Source organism: Pygocentrus nattereri, chromosome 14 (assembly GCF_015220715.1).
Source record: "Pygocentrus nattereri isolate fPygNat1 chromosome 14, fPygNat1.pri, whole genome shotgun sequence".
NCBI classification, from domain to species: Eukaryota; Metazoa; Chordata; class Actinopteri; order Characiformes; family Serrasalmidae; genus Pygocentrus; species Pygocentrus nattereri.
The window spans coordinates 38,108,835-38,128,704 of NC_051224.1; the positions used below are offsets into that span (position 1 = coordinate 38,108,835).

At 42.6% G+C, this 19,870-nt stretch overlaps 2 protein-coding genes across 5 annotated transcripts in view; both read right to left on the minus strand.

Annotated features, from left to right (window-relative positions):
* Nucleotides 1-14,142, minus strand: part of fam83fa (family with sequence similarity 83 member Fa) — a 29,080-nt gene extending 14,938 nt beyond the window's left edge. Inside the window, exon 1 of the mRNA XM_017713293.2 lies at nt 13,589-14,142. Coding sequence (XP_017568782.2) covers nt 13,589-14,065 — 477 coding nt within the window. The 5' untranslated portion in view covers nt 14,066-14,142. The remainder of the gene's footprint in view (nt 1-13,588) is intronic.
* Nucleotides 14,143-17,693: 3,551 nt separating this feature from the next.
* grap2a (GRB2 related adaptor protein 2a) overlaps nt 17,694-19,870 on the minus strand; it is a 43,147-nt gene continuing 40,970 nt past the window's right edge. For all 4 annotated transcript variants that reach the window (XM_017713290.2, XM_017713291.2, XM_017713288.2 and 1 more), the window contains 4 exons: nt 19,786-19,870; nt 19,526-19,633; nt 19,145-19,255; nt 17,694-18,295 (listed from right to left, as the gene is read on the minus strand). The exon at nt 19,786-19,870 is cut by the window's right edge and continues 105 nt beyond it. In XM_017713290.2, coding sequence (XP_017568779.1) covers nt 18,119-18,295; nt 19,145-19,255; nt 19,526-19,633; nt 19,786-19,870 — 481 coding nt within the window. In that variant the 3' untranslated portion in view covers nt 17,694-18,118. The remainder of the gene's footprint in view (nt 18,296-19,144; nt 19,256-19,525; nt 19,634-19,785) is intronic.

Below are 19,870 nucleotides of genomic sequence, written 5' to 3' on the forward strand. Positions count from 1 at the left end.
AGACCTTAAAACCACTGTAGAACCTTTGAGGGAACATTTACATTGTTTGTAGCTTGATGAATGAAAACTGTTCCTTTACAGAACCTTCATTTCTAACAATGGAGCCACACACTTCACCAAGACCCTCACTTCACTCACAAAACCCACAGCCCTCGGCATTAAACAACACAAACAACTGTACACATAACTTAAACTATTAACTAACAATATTTAAGTCCCTTTGTTGGAGCATGCCAATGAGCCTTTGCATGTGGCCATCTGCCTAGCCACACATCCAAAGTATCAGCCAGTAGCAGGTTACTACACAAACTTTGACTTCAAAGGTCAGCTAGTCACCAGTTAGTACCAATGCCAGCTCGAGCCAAGTCCTTGGGCACACGCACAGTCCCTACAAGAACAAACATTGCAGAGCATCCCTAGTCCTCTCCCAGGGCCACACCTCCTGCTCCTCCAGCATACTGTAGAGCTCCTGACAGTGCGCCCTGTCAAGTCCCACACAGCTGTGGTTGGGGGCAGCAACAGTGGCATTTGTCTTGGCCCTCGCCCTTGCCATGCCATGGACCGTCACAGCATTGTCCATGTCTTGCTGTCAGCCTTCGGAGTAGAGGCTTTCCCTTCCAGACCACTTGTGGGTGTTATCCCACTTCTGACACCAGTGTGACATCGACTGAAGAAGAAACACAGGTGTAGCCATGATCTGCAGCAAGAAGTGTTCTTTATCAAAAAAACTGGCAGACAGGAGCACATACAGGACACCGAACTCAACAGGGAGGTCATCACTAGCCACATACTTCACTCCAATGATGACCCCCCTCACACACAAAACCCACAGCCCCTGATACTAAACAACACAAATAACATAAATTAACAACTAACTAACACCGGCGCCAGCCAGTAGCGGGACAAAATAATATAATCATATGATAAATTACTCTTTTCTGATTCTATGAGCAGTTTGGTCAGTACTTCTAGACCACTGAACAACTGCATGGACCATAAACAAGAGCGATTTAGACCAAAATCCTGCAAACGACAACAACCAGGGAACAGTAACGGTATAAACTGCATTGTAACAAGTAGCTGATTGGTTGGCAGCCCATCATGACACTATGTGTTTGTAAACACTTAACTTGTGAAATCACTGAAAAGGCAGCACTGCTGTTCTGCTGAAGCACTTTGTCCATTCCACGTTGTTTACAAATGAAACTAACAACTGTGATAAATGTGTCATGAGAATGTATTAAAGGATAGTGATGTTGTGTTTTGCCCTGTGGTCCCTCCATTAATGCAAATCATTCTGAAAGCTGAGAAACGATATAAACTGTGGTTAAATAGCTCACACTCAGGATGGATCCGCGCATTGTACTGTAAATAACTAGAAGATCAAATTTCAGGAACACTCAGACGTATTGTATCCTCATCTATTGAGAATTCACAGCAACAAAGATGAAGAGATGATGTGATAAATGTGAGAGAAGCCTTTAGTATGAGAAAACCTCCTTGTAGGGCTGCAACTACATAAAACTTTGAATCTCCAAAATGGTAACTTCACAGGAGAAGGGAAAAACTTACTTTACTTACAATGTAAGTCAATGGAACCAGAGATTTCTAACAGGTGATTTCGGGCCCTTTCTTTTGGTTCATTCATCATGAAATTTACACACGATGTAAAGAGCCACAGGCCTTTTCCAATTATGTCAAAAAGTGAAAAACGACAAAAATGAAGATACAAGGTTTTCTTCCGACAGCAGCGCTATAGTCATCATATATCTAAATATCTTTCTGCAAGGATGTTTGACTTCATTTTCAGTCAAAACAGTCATTTTGTACAAGGTATTCACTTTACAGCAAACCAAATTTCAGTGATAGAAGCTGGTTTTACATTTACCAGAGGCTATTTTCTCACTGAGGGCTCGTCTCATTGTTGTTATAGGCCGTGCAGAAGTCTCCGTATCAAACCGAGCCCTTTGCTCCAGTCTGTTGAACGCATTGCTTGATATCTGTGTGCATTGCCTGGACAGGCTCACACTGAACAACATAACAGTAACTGTTACCCTGTCTTTGAATTATAAGTATGATTACATTTCCAGTGTAGAAGTGAATTCAAATTTTACAATATTTTATTTACTTTTAAGAAATAGAATCATTTATATACACATCTTTGTGCTCTAGGCTCACTTGTATATAAGATAGCATCTAACTTTAATTATATGAAGTCAAATCAGACTGAAAATAAGAAAATGATGGAACCTTTAAAACCTCACGGCCCTCGGACATCATACCGTTTTATAGCCGGTGACATCGGAAGAAATTATATTGCATCATGAGAATCAATGTTTGGGTTTCTGGGAGTCAAATGAATAGCACAGTTGAAGGTATACAGTAAATAAACACTAAGCTAAGTGGGTAATATTCAAACACATTAAACTTAATTTCGCACGTCAGCAGTTGCAGTTAAGAAGAAAAACAAATAAAAGGAAGACAAATGTAATCATAACAGTATACGACACCTACACATTCTATATATATTCTCTCTCTCTCTCTCTCTCTCTCTCTCTCTCTCTCTCTCTCTCTCTTTCCCTCTCTCTCTCTCTCTCTCTCTCTCTCTCTTCTCCCCCACATAAATATGCTGAAGCTCATTCCCTCCAGATCACTCAGCAGTTAGTTGACACTGTGGGCGAAATGAAAACGATTAGCACAGTCATGCCGCCGAGGGCATTTCCCTGTTTTCTTTCAAAAATAATGTTGACACCATTGACACCACAGCAACTCTATTAACACGACAGCAGCCCCAGAGGAGACTTTAACATACGGCACTGAGATTAAACGCAGAGAAGGCTCTTAGTCCTACACCCAGCTGTGTGACCTCAAATTCCCTCAAAGCGCTCTAACAACACTACAGACACTGTGCAAACACTGTATCACAGAGTACGACAACAATAATAAGCCTAATGTACAGCGTTAAAGGCCGTGTCAACACACTATATGGACAAAAGTATTGGGACACACCTCAGGTGTTTCTTTCAGTCTCATTGCCACAGGTGTATAAAATCAAGTACCTAGCCATGCAGCCTGCCTTTACACCCACCCATGGGTCGTTTTAAAGAGCTCACTGAATTCCAGCGTGGTGCTGTAATAGGATGCCACCTCCCTCCCAGATATTCCATGATCAACTGTGAGTGGTACTTTCTATAAAAGTGGAAGCGTTTAGGAACCACAGTAACTCAGTAACGAAGTGACCATGTAAAGTTATCGTCGAGTTCTGAGGAGCACAGAGCATAAAAGTCACCAATGCTCTGCTGACCAATAACTGCAGAGTTCAAATCTCCTCTGGCCTCAACATCAGCACAAAAACTGAGCACCGGGAGCTTCATGGCAGGGTTTCCATGGCTGAGCAGCTGCATGCAAGCTTTATATCACAACGCACAATTATAAGTGTGGATGTATATATATATATATATATATACACACACACACACTCACCGGCCACTTTATCTGTGTTCAGTTGCTTGTTAACACAAGTAGCTAATCAGCCAATCACACGGCTGCAACTCAGTGCATTTAGGCATGTAGGGGTGGTCAAGACAACTTGCTGAAGTGCAGACCGAGCATCAGAACGGGGAAGAAAGGGGATTTAAGGGGCTTTGAACGTGGCGTGGTTGTTGGTGCCAGACGGGCTGGTCTGAGTATTTCAGAAACTGCTGATCTGCTGGGATTTTCACACACAACCATCTCTAGGGTTCACAGAGAACGGCCCGAAAAAGAGGAAATATCCAGTGAGCGGTCAGTTGTGTGGACGGAAAAGCCTTGTTGATGTGAGAGGTCAGAGGAGAACGGGCAGACTGGTTCCAGATGATAGAAAGGCAACAGGAACTCAAATAACCAACCAGAATCTCTAAGGAACGTTTCCAACACCTTGTTGAAAGTTTGACATGAAGAATTAAAGCAGTTCTGAAGGCAAAAGGGGTCCAGCCTTTTACTAGCAAGGTGTAACTAATAAAGTGGCTGGTGAATAATATATATATATATATATATATATATATATATATATATATATATATATATATATATATATATATATATATATATATATATTTATATATATATAATGTATACACTATGTGTATCATGATATTGTATGTTTGCCCACCTCTAGTTATGGTGCTTTTCTGAATGATAACAAAGACCAAGTAATAAAGTGAATGGCCTGTTCCTGCTGCCAGTCCTGACTTCCTCACACTCTGATGAATCAGGATTATTCTGATGAGTGGGGTTTTCTCAGTCTGATCCTTGTCAGCACTTCTACACCCCTTACAGCACACACACACACACACACACACACACACACACTAGCAGTCTGCTATCATACGTGCCATTACAACAAAAGTCCTCTCAATTTGCGCATTTTTGTCTTTGAAGGTGTTAAACTGGGGGATTTCTGTCATATGAGTATGCTTATCTAAAGATCATCAGCAGAAGGAGCAGTTCTGATATGACGGCTGAAAGTCTACAGATTTGGCTAAATTTGATAATAAAAGGTCAGTCAGGCTTGTTCTTAACATGAGTGAGAACAGGAGTAACGTGACCTGCTACATAACACAGAACCGAAGGGACGCTCCTTCTAAAACTTTACACCTTATGGCTTCAAGAACACCTGCTGGGGCAGCAGTAACTCGGCGTAATCTCCTCGACAGAGCTGCTTAATGCATTGATAGGGATGCACAATACGCAAAGCGATGGTATCAGTCTCAGCAGATGTTTGCTCAAAAAAGCACATTGGCACTGGGCAGAAGTTTGGATTTGATGTATATATATATTTTTAAACCAATATGTGATGGTGTGCAGTCACAAGCCAATTTGGAAGACAGCATGTTTTATTGATTTCCTAAGTGAAGACGTGAACACATCCTCTACAGAGAAAACACTTCAATTTAGCACTTTTCCAATTTTACTGCACCAACTTTATTTATTTAGTTTAAAATATTGAAAAAAATTAATCATAAAATATAAAATGTAAACTTTTTACCATACATTCAGCATAGTTATATATACACCGATCAGGCATAACATTCTGACCACAGCTAAAAACTCCAGCAGCACTGTGTGTCTGATCCGCTCGTACCAGCACAACACGCACAAACACACCACCACCACGTCAGTGTTACTGCAGTGCTGAGAATGACCCACCACCCAAACAGTACCTGCTCTGTGAGGGTCCATGGGGGTCCTGAGTACTGAAGAACAGGGTAACAGAGTATCAGAGAAACAGATGGACTACAGTCTGTAACTGTAGAACTACAGAGTGCAGCTATACAGTAAGTGGAGCTGATAAAGTGGACAGTGAGCGTAGAAACAATGAGCTGGTCAGAATGTTATGCCTGACCGGTGTATATATAACTATGTCTTTTATCTTTCAGTGCTATCTGTTACATTAAAGATATGGTTCATTGATTGATTGATCTGAGCCCCTTAATCAGTATTGGCAGCAAAAGCTTCATACACACAGGACTGTTAACACACAGGAGTATGGCGGGTATGTTACTAAGCGTAAGGCAGTAGCTGGCGGTGTGTTCGTGTAAGTGTGAGGACTCCTGTGCAGCGGCTGTTAGCGTGTGCCACTAGCTGTGAGGTGTGCGCCGGGTGAAAACAGACAGGAGTTGACGAGCCCGTCCGCGTACAAGCCCTCAGGCTGTGTGGGGGAGTGTTCTTATTAGTTTAGCATTACTCCATCTCCTATACAAACGCCCATACGCACACAACCTGTTCTGACATTTAAAACGGTGACAAATTGACCTTTTTCGTCCTACTTGCGCTGGTTACAACACGTCCTCCTGCTCTTTTCCACAGGGACTCTTTTCTTTTCAGGCATGGATTGTGATCATTACAATGTTTCTTGTCTGTTCCTCCTTCTTCACTGATTAGAGTGCGATTCACTCAGATTCCAACCAAAGGCCCACACTTCAATTCCTCACTTTCTGAACCATATAACTTAGACATTACTTCCACAGTGGTTGTTGTATCATTTTTATATTATTATGTAGCATTTAGTGTGTAGTAGTTATTGAATAATTCATAGCAGTTAATAAAAACAGTAGTTATTGAACTGATTTAGAGGTGATACTGAGTAGTTCATAGTGGATACTGAATATTAATAGTAGAGACTGAATAATTCATAGTAGATACAGAATATCCATAGGAGTTGCTGAATAATTCATAGTATGTACTGAATAATTCATGTTGTATAATGAATAATTCATATTAGATGGTGAATAATTCATAGTAGATACTGAATGTTCACAGTAGTTACTAAATAACCCATAGTAGATACTGAGTAATTCACAGTAGATACTGAATATTCATAGAGCTTACTGAATAATTCATAATAGATGCTAAATAATTAATAGTAGAAACTGAAAATTTATAGTAGTTACCAAATACTTCACAGTAGATACTGAATATTCATAGTAGCTCCTGAATATTCATATTAGTTCCTGAATATTCATAGTAGATACTGAATAATTCATAGTAGATACTGAATAATTCATAGTAGATACCGAATAATTTATAGTAGATACTGAATAGTTCATAGTAGTTACTGAATAATTCATGTTGGATACTGAATAATTCATATTAGATGGTGAATAATTGATAGTAGATACTGAATAATTCACCATACATACTGAATAATTCATAATAAATGCAAATAATTAATAGTAGAAACTGATAATTTATAGTTAAAATACTTCACAGTAGATACTGAATATTCATAGTAGTTACTGAATATTCATAGTAGTTACTGAATATTCATAGTAGATACTGAATAATTCATAGTAGATACTACTTTATTCATACTGAACAACTGATAGTAGATACCGAATAATTAACTCTAACAACTGAATAATTCATAGTGGATAGTGGATAATAAATTACCATTAATGACTAAATAATAAGGCTCAAAATTAAGCAGTTGACCAGATGAGTTTCTTAGTCTCAGATTATCAGGAATGAACAGGAAATGTTTTTCCTTGGAATTTTCCTTGAATAAACCATTAGTTGGAATCGGGGATCTAGAACTAGCTCTTCTACTTCTGACTACTTGTCTGTCGAGTGAAAGTAAAAGGGTAACTGAAGGAAGACTTTGGCCTGTTTAAACAAATCTAGTCATGCCTTACCAGAAGGTGGGTATTTCACTCAGCGTCACATGATAACAGGTGAATTTCCTCCTGAAACTGGCTGAGTCATGTGACAGTTAGGATCCCTTTAAACTATAACGAGATCTGCCAGTTTGTTTTTAAAAAATCGAACGGCTAACAGAACGCAGCACGTACAGCATGTGTAAAAGTCAGAGACCCTTCGCTGATTTAATTTACAGTTATACATAATATACAATTATACATTTTCAAAGAGATATTTCTGAGGAGATTAGATATCAGTAGAGTAAGATTTTATGGACTAAATAAATATGGACAAAAGTGACACTGTATCATTATATTTAATTATTGAGGCTTCTGTGTATTTTTTTCTATGTATCATTAATATATGTATGTGTTCTTTCCTGGAACTGGAGAGTGAATAATTTGTGCTCAATAATAAATATATATCTAATACATAATAATAACAACAATAATAATAATAATAATAATAATAATAATAATAATATATATACACACCCTATATTTCCAAAAGTATTCGCTCATCTGCCTTCACACACGTATGAACTTGAGTGACGTCCCATTCTTAATCATTAGGGTTTAATATGATTTCAGCCCACCCTTTGCAGCTATAACAGCTTCAGCTCTTCTGGGAAGGCTTTCCACAAGGGTTAGGAGTGTTTATGGGGATTTTTGACCGTTCTTCCAGAAGCGCATTTGTGAGGTCAGACACTGATGTTGGACGAGAAGGCCTGGCTCACAGTCTCCACTCTAATTCATCCCAAAGGTGTTCTACCGGCTGCAGGCCAGTCAAGTTCTTCCACACCAAACTGGCTCATCCACGTCTTTATAGACCTGCTTTGTGCACTGGTGCATAGTCATGTTGGAACAGGAAGGGGACGTCCCCAAACAAAGTTAGGAGCATGAAATTGTCCAAAATCTCTTGGAGCTGAAGCGTTAAGAGCTCCTTTCACTGGAACCAAGAGGCCGAGCCCAACTCCTGAAAAACAACCCCACACCATGATCCCCCCTCCACCAAACTTTACACTTGGCACAATGCAGTCAGACAAGTACCGTCTCCTGGCAACCGCCAAACCCAGACTCATCCATTGGATTGCCAGACGGAAAAGTGTGATTGGTCACTCCAGAGAACACGTCGCCACTGCTCTAGAGTCCAGTGGCGGCGCTTTACACCACTGCATTCCACACTTTGCGTTGCTCTTGGTGATGTAAGGCAAAATGAAGTTAATGAAAGTAAATTGAACCAGATTTTTTCCAAGTCATTTTGAGTTGTTTTTTTGGTCCATTCATCATGAAATTTACACACAATGTAAAAGGTGACAAAAAAATTAAAAACAGAGATAGAAGGTTTTGCTCCGAAGGCAATCATATATATATATATATATATATATATATATATATATATATATAGATATATAGATATATATATATATAGTAAGTGGGTAAGTGGAGCATATGTATGTGGCTCTGTTGACTGAAGTTCCTGTGGCTGATGGCTAACCTTATCATACAGCAGAATACAGTTTAAGGTGGTCAGACAATCCCCAGAATCCCCTTGGGCTTTTTTTTCCGATTTGTGGTCTGACTCAAGATCAACTGCGTCATTAGCTAATAAACACGACTCAGGTGCAGGAAATTACCTCGATATTGTGGCACAGGTGGACTGCGAGACTTTCAGCGGGACACACTGCTGGTGAGATAATGATGTTTGAATGACTTACAAATGTTTTATGACCAAGATAAACTGCCGGAGTTTCCACGGGCAACTGGCTGAGTGTCCTGTGGCTGTGTTCCAATTGGCACTCATGTGCCAACATGCTAGCACACTAGCTGGAACACAGTAAATCTACCAGTCCACCAACGGTCAGGGCAACTCAACCCGCTGTGATGTCATCACGGTTTTCCTTTCACTTAAAAACAGACTCAGGTTGGTTAGCTTCTTGCTCACCAGCTAGTATATTAATATCATAAGAATGTATGGTTCTATACATTTTAGTCCTTCAGATATTTTTGTCCAAAATTGCCTTCAGCTATTAAAATGCATCCCTAGCTGTTAGCTAGCTAATACAGCTAAGTGATACTTTATTAATCCCACAAACGGGAAAATTCCACCTCCACATTTAACCCATCCATGAAGTGAAACACCACATACACACTAGTGAATAGGCACACACACTAGGGGGCAGTGAGCACACTTGCCCGGAGCGGTGGGCAGCCCTATCCACAGCACCCAGGGGGCAGTTGGGGGTTAGGTGTCTTGCTCAAGGACACCTCAGTCATGGACTGTCGGCTCTGGGGATGGAACCGGCGACCTTCCGGTCACAGGGCTGGTTCCCTAACCTCCAGCCCACGAGGTTATAAACAAGTTATAAATACATTTTAGTAGTTTTCTGTTCCAAACAACAGTCTAGAATAGTGACCAAGCACTTTGACCTCACTCTTTTTTCACTTAGCAGTGGAAGCTGGTTAGCTTGACCATCGCCAGTTAGCTAGCTCATATGATCACGCCAGAAAATCAACAGATGTTTAGAATGAACTGCGTCTGTATGAACAGTCCTTACGAATGTCTAATGTCGAATGAGATCCTGGGTAAAAAAACGTCTGTGCACTACGTTGCATGTACGTTACCGTCTGTACAGTAATGGATGTAAACAGCTAGCTTGTGCACCGTACTGTATCATTACTGTATTGCTGTGTATTGTTTTGAATTAACTAGCAGGTCAGCTTGTGGCTCAGGGCTAATATTAGCTCATAACTACCGTATTAGCTTGAGGCTAACATAGTTGTGACTTTTATGTTAACGGCTAGGTTAATATATTAGCATGTGACTGGTGCCTTAGCTCGGCGCTAACATAGCAGCGTGTCTTTAGTGAGCTATCATTGGGCTAACGTGGTAGCTTGTGACGAGAGTGTTAGCTTTGGGCTAACATATTAGCATGTGGCTAGAGCATCAGGACACTATAAAGCACAACTTTTGTTTTAAATGTTCTACTTCTGCTCTGATTAAGTGAAAATTAAAAGCGTTGACTTATCGTTGATGCTTGGACAATCCTGACATCGTCATTCGTGTCATTTTTATCACAATTGGGAAAGTTATCTTTTACACAGTGTAAAGAGGGGAAAACGTCATATTGAACGGACAAACAAAAATGGTCCGGAATTACTTGGAAGAAAATGCTTTTACGTTAACTCCTATTATAAGTGAAATATGTTGTATGTTTGTCCTGTAAATGAACGCTCAGCACATTTTCAGCCACTCTTTATTTTTGCTCTACTGAACCGAGACAGTATTGTATCGAGTCAAATGCCGAATTTTGTCATGGTATTGAACTTGAGCACTTGAGGACTAAAAGTTCGCACTCACTGGTCAGAACTCTGCTCACGAGCTAAGCGCCCTAGTTAGTACACAAGTCTGCAGATTCGAGTGCGACCTACATTTGCTTTGTGTGACTCATGGGTGAGTGTGCACACTATTCCTGAGATAAGGCCAACGCTGAGTGTGACAGTGATGCAGGAATGCTCTGTTGGGCCTGCAGTTCTCCCCTCTGGATGAGCTAGCCTGCCTCGGTTGCTGTACAAGTCTCTGCGTTACTTGTTCGATATGTGGGGTGTTTTAAAAAGCTAATGTCTAACAGAATCCAGCACAGCCTGTGCAAAAGCCAGAGAGCCTTTCGCTGCTGTCGGGACAAAACCGTTTTTCAGTTTTTGACATAATTCGAAAAAAGGCTTCTCAGCCTTTACATTGTGTGTCAATTTCATGAGGAATGGTTCAAAAGAAAAGACCCAAAAGGCCTCAGAAAACTTTCTGGTTCCATTGACTTACATTATAAGTAAAGTAGGTTTTTTCCCTCTCCTGTAAAGTGACCATTTTGTAGAGGTTTTATTCCAACAACAGTGCTTTGCTTATCCAATTTCACATCAAAATGGGAGTTAAGTACAACTTAGAGAGGAGTAAGGTTTGATGGACTGACACATTTAAATGGGCCTTTAAGTTTACTTGGATGGTAAAAAGATGAAAGTGCAACCAACTCCTGAGACTGAACTTTGAAGGTGGAAAAATATCCCTGCTGATTTCTTTGAACAGCTGAAAGTGAGTCTCTTGAAAAGAATGGTAGATAAATGGTAGAAAGACACACTACAGACAGAAAAATGGTATTATATGATATTATTGAGGTATTTGCCTTATTTGACTCCTACATGAGTTTTCACTCACTATTCCTGCGGCCAGTGAGAGTGATGTAGTGATGTGTTGGTGATGTGCTGGTGTTGTGTTGGTGATGTGCTGGTGTTGTGCTGGTGTGCTGGTGATGTGCTGGCGTTGTGCTGGTGTGGTGTAGTGCTGGTGATGTGCTGGTGTGTTGGTGTTGTGCTGGTGATGTGCTGGTGTGTTGGTGTTGTGCTGGTGTGCTGGTGTTGTGCTGGTGATGTGCTGGTGTGTTGGTGTTGTGCTGGTGATGTGCTGGTGTGTTGGTGTAGTGCTGGTGTAGTGTTGGTGATGTGCTGGTGTTGTGCTGGTGTGGTGTAGTGCTGGTGTGTTGGTGTTGTGCTGGTGTTGTGCTGGTGATGTGCTGGTGTTGTGCTGGTGATGTGCTGGTGTTGTGCTGGTGTTGTGTTGGTGATGTGCTGGTGTTGTGCTGGTGTAGTGCTGGTGTTGTGCTGGTGATGTGCTGGTGTTGTGCTGGTGTTGTGTTGGTGATGTGCTGGTGTTGTGTTGGTGATGTGCTGGTGTAGTGCTGGTGTTGTGCTGGTGTAGTGTTGGTGTTGTGCTGGTGTTGTGCTGGTGATGTGTTGGTGTAGTGTTGGTGTAGTGTTGGTGATGTGTTGGTGATGTGCTGGTGATGTGCTGGTGTTGTGCTGGTGTTGTGCTGGTGATGTGCTGGTGTAGTGCTGGTGTAGTGTTGGTGTTGTGTTGTTGTTGTGTTGGTGATGTGTTAGTGATGTGCTGGCGTTGTGCTGGTGTTGTGCTGGTGTAGTGCTGGTGTTGTGCTGGTGTTGTGCTGGTGATGTGCTGGTGTTGTGCTGGTGATGTGTTGGTGTAGTGTTGGTGTAGTGTTGGTGATGTGTTGGTGATGTGCTGGTGTAGTGCTGGTGATGTGCTGGTGTTGTGCTGGTGTTGTGTTGGTGTAGTGCTGGTGTTGTGCTGGTGTAGTGTTGGTGTAGTGTTGGTGTTGTGTTGGTGATGTGTTGGTGATGTGCTGGCGTTGTGCTGGCGTTGTGCTGGTGTAGTGCTGGTGTTGTGCTGGTGTTGTGCTGGTGATGTGCTGGTGTTGTGTTGGTGTTGTGCTGGTGATGTGCTGGTGTAGTGCTGGTGTAGTGCTGGTGTTGTGTTGGTGTTGTGCTGGCATTGTGCTGGTGTAGTGCTGGTGTTGTGCTGGTGTAGTGCTGGTGTTGTGTTGGTGTTGTGCTGGTGATGTGCTGGTGTAGTGCTGGTGATGTGCTGGTGTAGTGCTGGTGTTGAGTTGGTGTTGTGCTGGTGATGTGCTGGTGTTGTGTTGGTGTTGTGCTGGTGATGTGTTGGTGTTGTGCTGGTGATGTGTTGGTGTTGTGCTGGTGATGTGCTGGTGTTGTGCTGGTGTAGTGTTGGTGTTGTGTTGGTGATGTGCTGGAGTTGTGTTGGTGTTGTGCTGGTGATGTGCTGGTGTAGTGCTGGTGATGTGCTGGTGTTGTGCTGGTGTAGTGCTGGTGTTGTGTTGGTGATGTGCTGGTGTTGTGTTGGTGATGTGCTGGTGTTGTGCTGGTGTTGTGTTGGTGTTGTGTTGGTGTTGTGCTGGTGTTGTGCTGGTGATGTGCTGGTGTAGTGCTGGTGTTGTGCTGGTGTTGTGTTGGTGATGTGCTGGTGATGTGCTGGTGTTGTGTTGGTGTTGTGTTGGTGTAGTGCTGGTGTAGTGCTGGTGTTGTGTTGGTGATGTGCTGGTGTAGTGCTGTTGTTGTGCTGGTGATGTGCTGGTGTAGTGCTGGTGTTGTGTTGGTGTTGTGTTGGTGATGTGCTGGTGTTGTGCTGGTGTAGTGTTGGTGTTGTGTTGGTGATGTGCTGGTGTAGTGCTGGTGTTGTGTTGGTGTTGTGCTGGTGTTGTGCTGGTGTTGTGCTGGTGATGTGCTGGTGTAGTGCTGGTGTTGTGTTGGTGTTGTGTTGGTGTTGTGCTCGTGATGTGCTGGTGTAGTGTTGGTGTTGTGTTGGTGATGTGCTGGTGTAGTGTTGGTGTTGTGCTGGTGATGTGCTGGTGTTGTGCTGGTGTAGTGCTGGTGATGTGTTGGTGATGTGCTGGTGTAGTGCTGGTGTTGTGTTGGTGTTGTGCTGGTGTAGTGCTGGTGATGTGTTGGTGATGTGCTGGTGATGTGCTGGTGTTGTGCTGGTGTAGTGCTGGTGTTGTGCTCTGCTGGGCCTGCTGTCCTCCTCTCTGGATGAGCTAGCCTACCTTGGTTGATTCCTGTATGAGTCTGCGCACTACTTCTTTGATGTGTGGGCTGTTCTCTTTAGGGGGGTGCGAGTACACGGAAACCCGAGTGACCCCTCGGTAAAAGCCACTGCTCGGCCAGCCGATGTCCAGTGGGGGGACCTCAGTGTCAGACATGGTGGGCCAGTAGGTCGAGTGGACTCCGGAGTCCGCGCTCGGGTCTCGGGGCGAGTGCGAGCCGCAGGACTCCGAGTCCCCCCCGCCGCCGGCGCCCTCGTACTCCCGGAAAGTGTCGCGTATCCATCTGACCTCCCGGGCGGAGAGGAAGTCCTTAACGTTGTCCGCTCTCAGGCGCATTTTGAAGGCTCCGTCTCCGTCTCTCAGCAGGCTCTCCAGCGCTGCCCGCTGCTCCTCGCTGTAGTAGAACTCCGGCTTGGACTCGGGGACCTTCGCGTTGACGTGTTCATCGTCCAGGCAGATGAGCTGAGACTCGGCCATCGCGGCTCTCTGTCTCTCTGGAGGGCAAATAAAGCGGCCAGCGCGCACCTTTACCTGCTGGAGTCACCGGAGAATCACGTGACTCTCTCTCTCTCTCTCTCTCTCTTTCTCTCTCTCTCTCTCTCTCTCTCTCTCTTTCTTTCTCTGTAACGTTAGACGGGGGCGGGGTTTAGGGGAGCCCTGCTGCGCTATTGGAAACAGAGCCTGACCGCGGTTGACCTGTTGCTTAGAAACTCAGAAACATGTAAAACAATCCCAGACTGTTTGGAGACTGAGGCGCAGGCTGCGCTCCAATCTGAGCACCTGCGCCCTAGCTAGCATGCGTAGCTGCGCCCTTCAAGTCCCCCCCAAGGCACAAACGGTGTTAAAGGGCAGCTCCACCAGTTTTTCAGAATGCCTGCATTAATCAGAGTGGTTGACATGTGAACAGAGTCGTTCAGAGGGGTTTGGTGTGAAATGGGTCAGATGTCTTTACAGTGGTGGTGATGGGAACCAGGCGTCACCATGACTACAACACAGCTATAGACATTTTATATACCATCCAGAACCACCAGAGAACCTACACGAGTCTTCTGAGCTTTCATACGCTGTTCTGATGATGGCAAAACAGTGGAAAGTCTGAGATGATATGTTTTCTGTGGGGACTATTTTATGCATGTATCACTCCACCATGATCTGGTTCCTATCACCACCACTGTGAACAGCTCTCACTGGGTTAAACCAGAGCGTTTCACACCAAACCACTCCGAATGATTTATAAAAGGATAGTATATGTTGTGTTAAAGGGCCCATATCATGGAAAACCCAATTTTCCTCACTTTGTTTTTTAATCAAGTTTGATGTAATATGTAAACTTTTTAAAAAGTTTTAGTGTATACCATTAAAACCCCAGTCTGTATATGGGAACAGCAAAACATCGTTTTGAATTCACAGTTTTTGTGATGTCACAACAGTCTATTTACATATACCCGCCTACTTAGGCTACATCAGTTTAGCCCCGCCCACCCCCACTGAAGTTATAAAGAGTGTTTCAGCCTTGACTGTGCTATGAGTGAGGCACAAAACAGGACAACCAACCAGAACTGAGCTCATTTACATATATTATTCTTAAAGGCACAGTAACAAAAACAACACGTTTAAGTCTAAATGGTATAGAGAGGCTATAAAATGGTCCTTTCTCTCTTTAAACCGCGTCTGCTTTGATAGTGCAGCGTGTGGTAAACCATTACCGTGCTAATTTAAGTTCACTATTCTAGAGTGTGAAACTAGAACCCTTGGCCTGCTTCTCGCTCCCACGCTTGGATTAACCCAGACCACCCAGAAAAAAAAGGTGTTTGAGTTATGATTGTTCAACTGTTTCAATAAACATTGAGTGTCTGGAAAAAATGTGATAAATATAAATAATATATATCCTCTGCTTCGCTGATACTGGTGTTATACACTGTATATCCAAAGGTTTTCACTCACCCATCCAGATCATTGAGTTCAGGTGCTCCAGTCACTTCCATGGCCACAGGTGTATAAAGCCGAGCCCCTAGGCCTGCAGACTGCTTCTACAGACATTAGTGAAAGAATGGGTCGCTCTCAGGAGCTCAGTGAGTTCCAGCGTGGTACCGTGATCGGACGCCACCTGTGCAGCAAGTCCAGTCGTGAAATTTCCTCACTACTAAATATTCCACAGTCCACTGTCAGTGGGATTATAACAAAGTGGAAGCGATTGGGAACGACAGCAACTCAGCCACGAAGTGGTCGGCCACGTAAACTGACAGAGGGGTTAGCGGATGCTGAGGGGCATAGTGCGCAGTAAATCATGCAAATGCAGCTTTTGTTAATCACTTTTATCACTTATAGAATAAAACGTATGAATGCACTGCAAAAACTGTCAAGTGAAATGATCTTAATTCTGCTCAATGTATTTTATTGTGTTTGATATGTCGACTGGACCCTAGGAAGAATAGCAGCTATCACAATAGCAGCTAATGGGCATCCAAAAAATAAACAAAAATAAACAAATATGTCTAATATTTCCCATTTGAGACGGTTATGATGAGATTATCTACCTTTTTATATACATTTGTTACTTGTTTTAAATAACTTTACTGAGTAACATCTCACTAAACTGGGTTCAAGCTCATTTCTTACAACAAGCAACATTATCTGCCAATATAGTGAGATAATTTTACTTAATGAATCACTTAAAGCAAGAGAAAGTGTCTAGAAATAAAGTAAACAATCTTAAATTATGCTTATAACAATCTCAACAGGAGAAATATTAGAGTTAGGGACTATTTTAAAGATAATTTTACTTGACAAGATACCATTTTTTTGCAGTGTATCAAGATCGTAACAAATTAGAATTAGCTAGTGTGGTATTTTGGTCTGGCCAAGTTGAGCTAAGGCTCAGCTAAAGAGAGAGAAGCTTGAGGAACTTCTGAAGCCACAGGCTCCTCTGAAAGCGAGGAGGATCACCCTAGAAGCAGCACGGCAGGCGCGGCCTGTCCTGAAATGTATCTATCGGCCACAATTTTAGTGGTGGTTTTAGTGTTTATCTCTTACTTCCAGTGTCACTTTACAACCGCCTTTCCAAAAAAAGTTGGGACGCTGTGCAAAATGTAAATAAAAACAAATCATTTTGTTTGCAAGTCATTTATACCATATATTTCATTGAAAATTGTACAAAGAAACCAAGTCATGTGGTCCAAAGAATCAACATTTGAAATTCTCTTTGGAAATCATGGGCACTGTGTACTCCGGGCTGAAGACCACTCAGCTTATCGGTGCATAGTATTCATGATGGTTTAGGGGGGCTTGAGTGCACATGGCATGGGTGACGTGCTCATCTGTGAAGGCTCCATTACTGCTGAACAATATATACATGTTTTGGCAACATGTGCTGCCATCCAGACGACGTCTTTTTCAGGGAAGGCCTTGATTATTTCAGCAAGATGATGTAAAACCACATTCTGCATGTATTACAGCAGCATTGCTCTGTATTAAAAGAGTCCGGGTGCTAAACTGACCTGCCTGCAGCCCAGACCGGTCACCACTGAAAACATTTGGTGCATTATAAAATGAAAAATACAATAAATGAGACCCCAAACTGCTGAGCAGCTGAAATCCTTTAACAAACAAGAACAGGAAAGCAGTTCACTTTCAGACCTACAGCAGCGTCTCCTCAGTTCCCAAACACTTACATAGTGCTTTTAAAAGAAGAGGTGATTAAACACAGCGGTAAACACGCCCCCGTCCCAACTTTTTTGGAACATGTTTCTGGCATCAAACTCAAAAAGGGCAGATATTTTTCAAAAAACAATAAAATTTCTCACTTTCCACATTTGATATGATGTCTTTGAAAATGTTTCCCTTTAAAAATATGGTCTACATGATTTGCACATCACTGCATCCTCTTTGTATTTACATTCTGCACAGCGTGGAAACGGGGTTGTAAATAAACCATATTTCAAGCACACTTTCTTTCAAGAAAATAAAGATGAGAGACATATATTTTTGTATTTTATATTTTAAGGGTTGTTGTTTGGTTACGTTATTAATGATGACTGAAAAAGATGCAAACACACCAGTAAAAACGTAAACTTTAGGTTATTTTTGTAAAGGATCACACGTCTAGTTGTGGCTCTGTCATCAGTTTTAATGAATTGGGAAAAAAAGCATAGAAATGTGACTTTTTTCATACATTACCATACATGTAACATGTATGTAGATGTGGTCCCATGTAGCCTAAAGCACTACAGGCCTGACACTGTGGTAGAAATTGGTGGGGGTGATTAAAAATAGGTGTAGTCCAATCGTACCTCATTTGCTCAAAGTGTGTATTAAATATGAATGGATAGATATGATTTACCCAGCTCATTATAAGCTCAGGTAGACAACTGGTAGAGTTTTTATCCGTTATGTTGTCCACATCCTTGTAACTAGTAACGATGATGAATTATCCAACTTTGTAAAAGTGATTCAATCTTCGTCATGCAGAAGAATCCGTTTGCAAGGCTCCATTTGGTCAGGTAATGGTGGAGCTGCCCGGTCCTGCTTTGGTCAGATTTGGACAGTATAGTTGGCAGGGAAGAGGCCAACATTGCCACGCAACCGGCCCTTCCACCACGAAGCATCAGAACGGTCCACCACTTCGATGACATCTCCGGCGATGAAGCCCAGCTCGTCATCCTCCTCTGCTTTAAAGTCATACAGCGCCTTCACCTGCACCACTGACCTCTGTGAGAACACGGACAGCAGAAAGTCACTACATCAAACATCGCAATGTGAAATGGTCAAAAATGACCCATTCAGGGATGAATGGATGTCAATTTTGGTAAACAGATGATGTGTCACGGGTTCTTTAGTAAAGAAAATGGTATCTATGTAGAACAATGAACACTCAAAGAAGCCTTTCCATGATGAAAGGGCTCTTTGTTCTTTAGACTCACAACACTAAACGTCTTCAGTGTGTCCGCTCTTTACTTTGACTACAGCTTTCCATTATTTTCAGGACACTCAAATTCACTTTATAACAGGATCCTGCAGGGAAATTTTTCCACACCTCCAAAGTTCAGTCTTAGAAGTTGGTTCAGCTTTTGCTGCTTTTCAAAAACCCAAAATAATCCCAATTGGTCCAGATTTTCTTCTATTTCTGGACGTCTCCTTTTCTCACTGAGGTTCTTCCTGATCAGCTACACAGATTTCAGACCCACAGCGCCGAGTGGGCATCTCACAGTGGAAGGATGGACAGAAACACCTGTGGATGTCTTCAGATCTGAAGCAGATTGATTTGCTCAGTTTTTGCTCAGGTCAGTTTTGGTGTCTACCAGGTCTTCCAGGTGGTTGTTAGGGGTCCCATTCTCTCTGTAGTTTTTAATACATTTTTGAAATGTGTTTTTTCCTTCCTTATGCAAATGGATAATCTTATCTAATCTTAGAAATATCTCCTGGGAAATTAATAACTTGTACTTAACGGCATTTTTTGATAGTAATTTTAATAAATGAAGCGTGGCCTCTGACCATATATGTATATATATATGTGTGTGTGTGCGTGTGTGTGTGTAAGTCTGTGTGATGTTAAAGTACCGGTGCAGGTAGGGTGTCTGAAGTCCGTCTGGGGCCAGGAGCAGTGCCGCCCGGGCTGTTCCTGCCTGTGGGGGCCATGGTTTGAGCTCGCTCCTCCAAACTGCCCCGTTTCTGAGGAGAAGAGCACAAATGAGACGGCCAGGGCACCAGTTACACATAAGACAACATAAACCAATATAAAATAATTCATCAGTATATTAATAAACACTAAGAATATCAGTAAAAGTAACATTAATGATAATAACATTAAGATCATCTTTCTCGCACATGCTGAATAATCCATAACAGTTGCTGAATAACTCATAACACAGAGTAAATGACTGGTTTCCTGCATGATTGCAACTCTAAACATCTCCAGGCCTGCAGATGGAGGTAAGTTACCTGCTGAGAGTGAACTGGCTCTGCGGGTCTGCGGTGTCCCCCTGAAGGAGGACCATACCCTCCTCCTCCATGGGGGGGCTTTTCCTCAGGAAGACTGCCTCTCTTTACCTGAACGAGAGAGAAATTCACCCTGTAAACACTCTGGACACTTTATCAGAAACCCCTTCTCTAGTAGCTCCACCTTGCAGGTGTAATGTTAGAGACTGGCGTGATGGGGGGGTGGGGTGGGGGGAGGGGGGTAGGTGGGCAAGTGTGTTTACCGGCTGAGGCGCTGATGGTCTGGCTTCGTCTCGGCTCCCGTCCCGCAGGTAGATCTCCCGCTGCTTGGAAATGGAGGAGGTCTTG